Source organism: Myotis yumanensis, unplaced genomic scaffold (genome assembly GCF_028538775.1).
Source record: "Myotis yumanensis isolate MYYU_CA2020_CCGP unplaced genomic scaffold, mMyoYum1.0.hap1 SCAF_6, whole genome shotgun sequence".
NCBI classification, from domain to species: domain Eukaryota; kingdom Metazoa; phylum Chordata; class Mammalia; order Chiroptera; family Vespertilionidae; genus Myotis; species Myotis yumanensis.
Window position 1 is genome coordinate 11,602,464 of NW_027223757.1, and position 12,434 is coordinate 11,614,897.

Sequence of the window (12,434 nt, forward strand, 5' to 3'; positions counted from 1 at the left end):
TGGCCAGGACTGTTCAGAACCTTGTGGGAATTTCTGGAGAATGGGTGGATCCTTTCCCTACACCTGGTCTGCTGGAGTGGGGTAGATGCTGGGGTTCCCTGCCCTACCCCCAGATATTTCTTTTGGTCTGGGCCTCCATTATTATTTGAGCTGCAAGAAGGAAGTGGAATAAAGGGTGCCCACAGGTGAATCCTCCTCTAGTTTAGGGAAGAGGCAGCAGAAGGGAGAAGGCTGCTTGGTCTTTAGCTCCCATTGTGCCCTAGTTGGGGCTTCTATGGAGAGCCCTTGTTTTCCTGCCTGACAGAGTTCCTTCTCCAAGTGATTTCTGCTTCCTCTCCCTCCCTAAGGGTAGGAATTCTTGTTGTTGTTTTTTTTATGTGAAGCTGTACTAACCACAGGCATTTTGCAGTTTGCATGCAGTATGTGCTCACTTGCCTTGCCACACCCACTTGTGCACACCATTAGATATTGGAATGATTAACTGGGTCACTTTAATCTACTAAGGTAACTTGTTGGTCAATTGATGACCTTTCTTGTTGAGAGAAGTCTTAAGAAAATTTGTTATTTTAATGAACTAGTGATATTTCACTAAAAGAGTTTCTTTCTCGTCTACCTCAGCCCTTTGTCTAAGCCCCGGATATGGCACAAAGCATCTAGTGTCACAGTTATCTGGACATGTGACTGTCTCCCATTTTACTCTCAGGTCCACGAAGCAGCCACTGCTGCTTTGTGTGTCTCCCACAGCTCCAGGTCTGGTGTGTGGCGAGCACTCAATGTAGGAGATGCTTGACTTTCTCTATCAGGAACCATCAATCCATGACTGTCATTAGTGAGATATGAATGGTGAATGATTGCTAGTTCCCAGCTAAATGACAGGCTGTTAAAGTCCTCTCAGCCTAAGTCTCAGATTCTCTCAGTGACAGGTTTTACATTCGTTATCTCACTTAATCCTCACGATAACTCTGAGGTAAGTAATAGTGTTTTCTCCATCGCAGATTTTTACATGACATTGGCTTGCTCATAGACAAACCCACAAACAGCAACTCTGTGAATTCCAAGGGCCCACTGTACAAGGTCAGATAGATAGATAGATAGATAGATGATTAGAAAAAGTAATATGATAAAATGCTGTGTTTGCTAATGATGGCTTTCTATTCTAATATGAAACATTTTGATTAACTTCAAAAGATTAAACTGGGAAACAAGACATGAACTAAGGTGAAACAATACATACTGCATAATAATTTAATCTTGTTTTTAATTTTTAATTATTTTTTTTCAAAGAAGGAAGAAAATACATGACTAGGGAATTGTACTGGATTCTCAGTTCTCTGAAACAATTAATTTTACTTTTTAAATCCTTTTTCTTTAACAGGTGATGGCTGTGGGCACATAGTGACCTATCAGGACAGTGGCACCATGGCATCCAAGAATTATCCACGGACTTACCCCAATCACACGACGTGTGAGAAGACAATCACAGTACCGAAGGGGAAGAGGTTGATTCTGAGGTTAGGAGATTTGGATATTGAGTCCCAGACCTGTGCTTCTGACTACCTGCTCTTCACCAGCAATTCCAATCAGTATGGTAAGGAAAGAGACCGAGGTGTCTGTGTGCATGAAAACATTTGCAATTTGGGGGCAGGGGGCTGTCTGTTTCTTAGCAAAATAGCCTGGGAACATTAGAAGAGAAACTTGAGTTTTGTAAACTCTTGGGGTAGCTCACATGGTACATTTGCTTCATAAGCTGCAACAAAGACATCTAAGGAGATGTCACTGTTAGCCTGGTGTGCGTGTCTCGGGAGCTTTGTTTGAGTTTGTATCTTGCTGGGAAGAGAATGGGAGATGTATGGCTCTTGGCTAAAACATCTACGGTTCATTCATTTCTGTGACAAATATTTATTGAATAGTGATCCTGGGTTCAGGAACTCTGTGAGAAACTGGTTGGGATATAGCAGTGAAAAAAACAGAGTTCCTCCTTCATGGAGCTTGCCTTGGTGGGGAGGGGAGGGGAGGAAGGAAAACAAACTAATGCATCTATCATGTGAGTGATTGTGAGAAAGAAACATGAGAACAAGAAGAAGACCTTCTAAGGTAAGATGGAGCCTGTTTTTGAGTTGTTTGTGCTACTTCAAATGGGGTGGTCAGAAGGCTTTCCCACCACAGGACATCTGAGCAGAGACCCCGATGAAGAAGGGAATGCATTGGGCACGTATATCTGAGGTCAGAGTTTCTGGGTATGGGAACAGCAAGTGCAAAGGACAGTTTCCCAAATAACATTTGGAAATTAAGCTTTCTGTGCCCTGGGTGTGCTGTTAGCACAGTGGCCTCTGAAATCGCCGTAACAACCTTACAGTCCCAAGGCCAAGGAAACAACTTGAGTTTAGACAAAATCTTGTCCACGGGTATTTTGAGAGTGGAGATTTTCTGAAATTCTCTGTGCACACAACTCCACAAATGATAAAGGTTTTAGGTAAAATCTTGTCTGCCTGCTCGGTCCATAGGCAGTTTCCCAAACACGTAGCCTTCCAGGCTGTGGTTACATTTAGTCTAGACTTGTTTTCTCACCGCCGGTGCCTGGGCCCAGGTGGAGGCACGGACCATGCCTGAGTCTATTCAGAGGTCTAACCTTACCCAGGCCCCATGAGGGGAAAAACAGCCAAGATTTTTTAGCCCTGACAATATTATGTCTGTCTTAATGATGGTTGAATTACTTTGACAGAACAAAGATGGTTGACTTCATATAATTACTTGCACTTTTTAAGCTCCAGTCTGACTCAAACAGGAAAATGGCAATTCCAGGGACGCAAAAGGTCCCTGGGAAGCTTACTGTTCCGTTACCCTGGGTGATCGAATCTGAATTAACTTATAGAGGCCATTGTCAGGGAATCTCACTAGCCAGGGATTTCATACCAATTCAGAGAAGACTGCGTGTCAGACTTCCAGTGTAAAATGCGAGGCAAAGTGCTCCCGGGCCTGAAGCTGCCCTCCCACACTGGTGTGTCTGGGGGAACATCTCCTTTTCCGGAAAACAAGCAGTTAATTCCACCTGCTGGCAGAGCAGCAGAGGACTCATTTGCTCACCTTTCAAATCAGAGGCCCGGGGGAGAAGAATTAGAAAGGGGAGCAAATCTTCCCAAAGCAGGATTGCAGAATGGATGTGACTTTCCCGCACTGGGAATTCACTCCATCACCTTTGATAGAAACTCACAGATATACAGAGAGGAGGAAAAGCATGGGATTGACGACACATTAGGAGCTAGGTTCTAAGACGGTCATGGTCGGCCTCAGGTTCCTGTTCTCCACATTTCCAGGTTCTTAAATTTTGAAGACTTCGACCTGTCACTAGGAAATGAGTAATAAATTAAAATTCACTTGTAGCAGTAAAGCCAAGTAACGAAACTTTTCTCTTAAAAATGTTTCTGTATCCACTTCTGTTTGTCCCATAAAGGCAAAAGATATGCTCATTGTAGACATAAAATAGTCAGCATCTTTTGTATCCAGGTACATGCTTGGCCCTTACATAGATTTTTCCTGCACCCTTACATCCACCCTGCAAGGTAAATATTAACTCCTTTGTACAAAACTGCATCACAGTGACATTTAAGGAAAACGCCAAGGATTGCACAGCTAGATAGGGCAGAAAGAAAGGTTTATATCTGTCCCTGTGGCTCCAGATGTCCCCTCCTTTCTCTTGGTTCCACCACCTTAAAAACCCTCCAACAAATTATTACCTTTTTCAGGTGACCAGTCCAATATTACATATATAGCAATTTTGTTTCAAGCACAGGTATAGTTAATACTTAGAACATGTTTTTAAGATAAAGTATTTAATGATGCTGAGAATTTCTTTTGTGGGTACTTTAAAGATTTTCTGATTAGTCATACTAGGGCAAATCCAGCAGACAAGGAGAGCAGAAATTAGCAATAAGAGGAATACATGAACAGGAAATTAGAATGTCTCAATCATATAAGCATATTTTAAAAGAATTAAGTGGTTTAAGGTCACGTAGCAAGTATATACATGCATATATCATATGTGTTGCATGTATATGTTTGAATCTTTTGTGGTTTTGAAGAGCATTCTAGGAGGAGTCGTTTTTTTATGTATGTGTAGTATTTATAATATTTAATCCAGTGACTTGAATGTAGTAGATACTCAGAGAATAAATGATTTTAAAAGTAAATCAATAAAGTTTAATGACAAGGAACCAGTTAAGTAAAACAAGTTCTAGTTACTTAGAATATTAAACAGCTATTTGTTTAAAAGACTGTTAATCTAGAAAGTTGCTTATGATATACTAGTACATAGTGTTAGATAAAATATGAATATACAACAATGTTATGATGATAAAAAACCCTTTGAGTAAAATAAGTCAGAACATAACTATAGCAAAATACAAGGACTTTAGAAGGTTTGACTATGGGTTTTATGTCCTCTCTTTATTTTCAGTTCTTTCTTTAATAAACATGTTTCTTAATAAACAACAAATAGATTTCCTTGGACCAAAACCATTAATTAGACATAAATTTGAACAGAGTTAAAATAGTTCCTGGTCATGCCCTGGTGTGGCTCAGTGGTTGAATGTTGACCCATGCACCAAGAGGTCACCGGTTTGATTCCCGGTCAGAGCACATGCCTGAGTTGTGAGCTTGATCCCTAGTAGGGGGCGTGCAGGAGGCAGCTGATTGATGTTTCTCTCCCATCAATGTTTCTCTCCCTTCCTCTCTCTTGAAAAAAAATCAATGAAAATCCATTAAAAATAATAGTTCCCTGGTCAGTTTGAACTTTCCTGAGGAGTGCAGGCATCCACAATGAAGGAGGAGGAGGAGGAGGAGGCCTAAGTGCTTTGTGGTCCTGCATCCGAGCTCAGGGAGTGGGCATTCCTGGGGCTGTTGCCCAGCTCTATGGGAGGGTGGGAGGCCCCTCTGCAGCTATCGTGGCCACAGGCCCTGGCATGACTTCAGAGGGAGGTCCCTAGTGTCAGCTAAGTGTCCCAGGGACCCACAGTACTATTTCCTGGGTCTGGTAGAGGGGGTCCCCGCTGAGGTGCTGCAGAGGGGACCTTATGTTCTGAACACCTCCTGAAATTCTGGAATTTGACGGCTCTCGTGATTACATGTGTGGCTAAAACAGCTGAATAATTTGAGTTTATCCCGCTCAGTTTTTTTCACTAACTAATTTATTACTAAAACCCAGGGCCAAGAGATTTTAAGATGCAACACTCTGCAACCTTTGAATATGCAGATAATGTTTTGAAAAAGAGTAATGTTTTCTGGCATTAGTGTCTGTAAGCTCTGCCAAGAATGGACCTACTTGGAATGTGATTGCGTTAATCATTGTGAATATGCTGAAGTTTTGCAGTTGTAATCATTATGCAGTTCTTTTTTAATGGCTCACCCCCAGGCCAATTGTTTAAAATGTTTGGTTTATATACTTCGCGTGCTTATCATCCACGCTCCTGTGGTAACAAAATGCACTGTAAGCAGTGTGCCCCCACCAGCTTTGACAGTGATCAAGCAAAAGATACACTTGATCTCACTGATGTGAAAAGGCCTGACACATGCACGAAGGGGTTATTATTATTCTGGTTGTCATGTATTATCATTATGGCTGATATTTCAGATTCGAGCATCAGTTAGAAGAATGTACTTATCTATCTACGGCTGAGTTAAAACACTGACTCTCCCTTTCAAATACCTTTGAAACAGCAAAGTTGATAAAGTAAAGTGTATCAACCTTCACTAGAAAAATGTTTTTTAATAACAAAATATGTTTTTAAAGGTATTTTTAAAACAAAATTTACTTGTAAACCTATACAAAAATTGGATATAAAGCATACACTGTCTTTCAAGATCATGTGTGCTAATATTCTGGCCAAAAAAATTATTAAGTGTCATCATACTTTGCTTAGTAGAGATTGTTTTCACTATAACTAAGGGATTTCTGGGGTTTCGTTTGAGACTAAAGTAATTGCAGTAACTGAGACTCCCTTCAAAAGAAGACTACTGTTGCTTTTCTTATGTGGAATCCTGTTCAGATCATGAAGCGTTTAGTTGTCAGGTCTCCTCGGGCTCCTTTAATCAGAGACAGCTCCTTAGTCTTTCTTTGTCTCTTGTGCAGTTTTAAAGAGTTCTAGCCAGTTATTTCATAGAAATGTCAGTTGATTTGGGTTGGTTTGATGTGCCCTCATGATTACATTCAGATTGTGCATTTTTGGCAAATGCGACACTATTTTTTTTAAAGTGATCTTTAAAAGTCTTGTTTACATTAATTTCCAACACTAGCAATTGTGAGGTCAGAGATCCTGCCAGGAATAAGAACTCAATCCGAAATATGTGTCCTTTTTCCCTCTCCACTGCCTTTGTCAAGTGGACCCTTTTGTACTCGTTGAGGTTATTGGCAACATCTTTCCCAAACAGTTCTCTGTTGTTCAGAGAGGTCAGGGTAATAGAAGGCTTTGAAAGGACTCAAATATAAGGTGACGCCTTGTATTTAGAGGACCGTTTTGGAAAAGACGCTCATCTTATATTTGGACACATAAGACCACAGGCACTTGACTAAGGTAGCCAGAGCTATTCTAGGATTGAACAAATTCCCTTTTAAGCCTGGAATTTGAGGATTCAAACAGGGGGTCTATTTAAAGAACATCTCTTTAAATGTAAAATGGTTGTATAGTGCCGTTCAGGTTGCTGCTTTGGTACCAAGACTCAGGTTAGTGAAATAAAACATGAAAATATCTTTAACTTGGAGGGAAAATAGGTGCTGACTCAGGCATTGTGCACACCAATGTACCTACATTTAAAATATGAGGAAAAGCATTTAACATTGTTTTATTTACAACACTGAAGAGGAATGGCTGTGAATTCATATTGAAGATCACTATTCTCAACTTTAAAAATCCTCAGTGACTCTGCCACCCTTCCTAGCCCACTGGTAAGGGTCCACTTCCAGTCTTGCTGACCACAAAGGATGTTGAGATTTGAATTCAGGGGTGTGTGTGTGTGTGTGTGTGTGTGTGTGTGTGTGTGTGTTAATCCTCACCTGAGGATATTTTTCCATTGATTATTAGGGAGAGTGGAAGAGAGAGGGAAAGACAGAGAGAAACATCAATGTGAGAGAAACACATCAATTGGTTGCCTCCTGCACGAGTTCCAAACAGGGCCCAGGCTGGGGAGGAGTCTGCAACCAAGGAAACTGCCCTTGACCGGAATCAAACCCATACTCTTCAGTCCGCATACCCTTCTATCCACTGAGCCAAACCAGCTAGGGCTCATGTTGTTTTTCTAAGCCTTCAGTAGAGCACCAGTCTCAGGTTGAGATCATTATTATTTTTTTAAAAATATATATATTTTATTGACTTTTTACAGAGAGGAAGGGAGAGGGATACAGAGTTAGAAACATCGATGAGAGAGAAACATCGATTCAGCTGCCTCTTGCACGCGCTCTACTGGGGATGTGCCCGCAACCCAGGTACATGCCCTTGACCGGAATCGAACCTGGGACCTCTCAGTCCGCAGGCCGACGCTCTATCCACTGAGCCAAACCAGTTTCGGCTCAGTCCACTTTTAATAAATCACATTGCATGTAGCTCAGTTTTGGCAGACATATTTAAAAATGTGGATTTGTTCACACTACAAGAAGATTCACAGTAAGATTCCTCTATCTATAAACATCCTGACTGCATTGAAAGAAGGACTTGATTTATATAAAATTTTAGGAAAATAGAGAAAAGACTACAAATAATGTAGAAGATGCCTGCGACTAAGCATTCAACTATATGCTGGGTTTAGTCCTTAGAGTTACTAACTAATTTAACCTTCACAATAGCCCTCTGGGAGAGAGGACCTGTTTGTAACATCCACACATAAGGAAACTGCAGCTTCAAGAGGTCAAGTGACGTGCTTATGATCCCTTAACTAGAGCTAGGCTTCAAGTTTGGGCATCTGCCTTCAAAGACCCTTCTCTTAAACCTTCCCAACTTGGTGTGGCAATAACCATCGATCTGACCGGGGGCTTGTGCATAAGATCTGAGCTGTAGGTCTTGGTTATCATTTGCTGGAAGAAGTAGAAACTTCTGAGGGCCTTCCCCATGGGGATATACTGGAAGTAAAATGGCTTTCTGAAAAATCACTCCCGTACAGAGTATCAATATAAATTTACGGTTTAAAAATACTTAGTCAAAATGCTTAAGGCGGCATCATGGCCAGTGAACCTAATGATAGTCAGTCAAATTAGTTGTGTTCTGATAAATGACTTGCGCTATAGGAAAACCAGGAAATTCCAGAATTGTTCTTTTACATTTCCTGTACTTCCACCTCCACCCCCAGTATTCTTTTAACCATTGTCATAGACTCAAGAAGTAAAACCATGTGAAGTCAACTGTTAATATTCGTATTACACTAGGAACAAGAGAAATGGGAAAGTAGGAAATAATACTTAGCGTTTTGCCTCACAATTGCAACAAGATTTCTGTGATAATATTTTAGAATAATACATAGCTGGCATACCATAATAAGATCCAAACATTATGTGTTGTCTGTTGATTTTTTGAAAATTCCAAATAAAGAAAAACACAAGATTGGCAGCTTCTATTTTACAAATGGGTTATGCCTCTACCAATCATATCATGGAGAACAGAAAATTCTTACGACTTTTAAAGAGACAACAAAAGCCTTTGAAGAAATTTCCAGCTTGTATGGAAAGTTGTTTTGAGTCTCAAACACCCTACAATTGCATTCCCCTCTAGGATTGGGGCTATTTTGGTGGATATTCTTGAGAAGGACTGTTTTGTTTGTTTGATTTGGTTTTGTCTTTTGTGCCAAGATACAATTCAGAAGAATTTTAAACTTATAGAAAACTTTATATCAGCCAGAATGTTCCACACTAGACACCTTATTAACATAATCATAAGCCTCAAGGAGAAAGGCTTGGACTTATTCCTCCTCCTTTTCCCCAAATACTTCCCTGGAGACCGCACTGTGATTTAGTTTCAGTAATTACCCTCTTTTGTTGGGAGAGAAGTAATGGCCTAGGTGGGTTGTGAGCTCCAGTGTTAGGGCACTTCTTGACATGCCTTGGCCCCAAGGAAAACCACACCTTTGTCTAGGAATCCGCCTGGTTCATTTATCATCTGTCACTGATTTTTGTCTGGGAACCGGAGACCAATGCTCTCCAGGGACACCACTTACATTCTTACGTGACCATGGTGTTAATGGCACAGTCCAGGAATATCCCTTTTTTATGTTAATTTCCTTCCTTTTCAAAGAAAATGGCCCTGAAAATTCAGTAATTTTGTACAATGCCACTATTGCAATTAGCCAGCAAGGACAAACCTTGCCATTTGACTGCACTGAAAAAAACAAATGGAAAAGGGACCGGAGTCAATGGCGTGCCTTTGCAGCTTCAGCATTTCTGGAGATGGTTTCGGCAGGCGCCTGCCTCTGAGCACAGATCTGGCCCGTGCTGGGTGCCACTTTCCTGGCGGCTGAGAGCGTGCCCATGGCTGGCCCTGCCATGGCACTCCCAGGAATGTCCTTTAGGCCCACTGGCATGTTCTTTTCTGTCATAAGGAATTAAATGTGTGCTTCAGAAGGTGCTTATAAAGTTGAAGGTTTTCAGAAGGAATTTTTGTTGTTTGATTTAGGACAGCTCTCTCAGGAGTTGGGTTTTCATTTGGTCTCCGTGTTTTTCACCACTGAGAGTAGTTATGCGGGGGGGAGGGGTCTCTCTTTTTTTTTAACAGTATGCATCCATTTTTTGGACACGTCCCTTTCACAGATGAAACAATAATTTAGCTCCATCGATTTTAAGCTCAAAAGCATAGACCCTCCTGAAGTGACTTAGAAGAGTTATTAACCCACCCGTGACTGCCTTGTAATGTCCAGAGACTTAGGCAGACGACCCTGGAGAATGGAGCTCTACTAGAAATTGTAGCATGGATTGTCCGATTGCCAGAGAATGGAGGGCTCTGGGCTTGGCTCTGAGCAGATGATTCATTCTTCCTTGTTGGACAGTTTTCTTTTATTCACACATGGAAAGATAAAAGGTTTCCCCTCTCAGCTGCTCATGGAACAGTGGCCCCAAACAAGGGATGTGTTGAGAGGAACTGGCCTACTGTGCTCAAAGAAGTCAGCCCCTGTGGTTCCGGGCCCTTTATTCCTTTTGTCCAAGGGATTAGCCCATTGTCTATTAGGTCTTGGCCTCATGTCAGGTGCCAAATGCCACAGGGCTATTCCATTCTGAATCATCGATAGCTCTTCCCACAATCCAGGCCTACAGTTACATTCCACAAAAGGGAGAAGTGTTCATTTTTCCTGATTTTTCAGCCTATTTGATGAAGTACCTTTCTGCGATGCCCCAGTGTGAGGGCATTTGGGACTGTAAAGTAGGATGGAACCTGCCTTGCAGGCAAGGATAGCGGTGAGGAGAGTTAGATGGCAAGTCCAGGTCTATGCAACACACAAGCACCCGCAGATGGGAGGCGGAACTGTGAGTCCTGCGCTTAGGTCTGCTAAAGGTTTTAGGACCCAGCCAGGAAGGGGTGGGCTTCAGTCCGACTGTGAGCTGAGGCGGGTTCACCAATCCAGGAACACAGCCCAGGATGGAGAATAGAACCCTGGTCAAAGATAGAAGTTATCAAGCTCACATTTGAATTTCCAATGATACTGTTTTTGGGGATGTTTAAGTACAGTTGTAGACCCTTTTTACAAGTCAAGATGGAGAACACTAACAGTAACTATATCATTTGGGCATAGAAAGGCTTTCGTAAGAAAAGCTCATCCTCAAGGTTGCATGTTTGAGCCCCTGTCAGGGTACATGCAAGAATCAGTCTCTCTCCCTCTCTCTCTCTCTCTCCCTCTCCCTCTCCCTCTCCCACTCTCCCTCTCCTTCTCCCTCTCCCCCTCTCCCTCTCTCTTTCTCTTCCTCTCTCTCTTTCTCTCCCTCTCCCTCTTTCTCTCTCTTTCTCATTAATAAATAAAATTTTTAGATCTGCTTGTTAATTCCTATTTTCAAGAAATTATTGTGTCTTGTATACATGACTTTTAAGATGACAACTAAACTTTAACTTGAGTAGTCTTGGGAAGGTACTTTATTTCCTTTTTAGCTCCAAATCTAATTTTGTCCTTTGAAAGTTCATTGAGTTTCCTATTGCTTTTCAAGCAACTTATTCTAGAAACAATGTGTAATACTCTTAATTGTATAATTTATATTATGGAATTTCAAAAAGCTTTAAAAACTATTCTGCTTTTTATGAACTTTATTTTATAAATCAAAATAAATTATACAGGTTAACCAGAAGCTACGGTAAGAGAGAGATCAATGTGTATAGGAAAAACTGCATGGGAATATGATGTTTACCATGCATTGGACAGACTCTTAATTCTGGAATCCCCTTAAAATAGGAAATTTGTTAGTTTCTTTGAGCAAATTTAAGAGGCCCCTAGATATCATTTTTGTGGTAACATTTTTTATTTTTATTTTACTACCTGTCTTAGTTGGTTAACAAGATACCTCAGACTGGATAGCTTAAAAACAGCAGACATTTATTTCATACAGTCTGGAGGCTGGGAGTCATGGTGCAGGCAGATTCACTATAGTGGCTGGTAAGGCCCCACTTCCAGGTTTGTAGCCTTCTCTCTGTGTCTTCACATGGTAGAGGCGCAAGCAAGCTCTCTGAGGCCTCCTTTATAAAGGCACTAATCCCATTCATAAGGGCTTCAGCCTCATGACCTAAGCACCTCCCAGAGTCCTGCCTCTTAATACCGTCACACTGGGGTATTAGGATTTCAATATATGAATTTTGAGGGGACACAAACATTTAAATAGTTCTTTAAGCAAGTTTAGGAGAATATCACTTTTGTGATAAAAATTTTTTGACTTTTATTTGTTAGTCTTATTTTTACAAAAACCTATCTCTTGGGTTGTTCACAGTTAACTAGCTCTAGCCTATTACTTATCCAAAGTTAGCCATTTCCCCCCTTGGCTTGTCAGTATAATTATTAGGTTCACTATCAGTCTCAGTATTAAAAAAAATTGCAGTTGAGTGATTATTACAATCTTACATTTGTGTTGTCTGGTAAATTTGACCACTAACAGAGAAAAATGCCATATACCAATTCTTTGTGCTGGTCCAAATTTTGAAATGTGCCAAAAATGTGCTTTATTTTTAGGACCCTATTGTGGAAGTATGAATGTTCCCAAAGAACTCTTGCTGGACACAAATGAAATAACTGTTCGCTTTGCAAGTGGATCCCACACTTCTGGGCGGGGCTTTTTGCTGACCTATGCCAGCAGCGACCATCCAGGTATAGCGGAAGCATCAACACAAATCTGTCCACCTTTATCTGTCTAAGAATGCCTCTTGCTACTTATCACTATCTCTGGACAGAATTGTGACCTCAGATGCAGAATTAAGATGTGAAGCAAGAGA

At 41.1% G+C, this 12,434-nt stretch overlaps 1 protein-coding gene across 1 annotated transcript in view; it reads left to right on the forward strand.

The window, feature by feature from the left end:
• The window catches only part of DCBLD1 (discoidin, CUB and LCCL domain containing 1), a 55,934-nt gene that overhangs the window by 17,634 nt on the left and 25,866 nt on the right, over window positions 1-12,434 (forward strand). Inside the window, 2 exon segments of the mRNA XM_070417545.1 lie at window positions 1,376-1,588; window positions 12,175-12,309. Coding sequence (XP_070273646.1) covers window positions 1,376-1,588; window positions 12,175-12,309 — 348 coding nt within the window.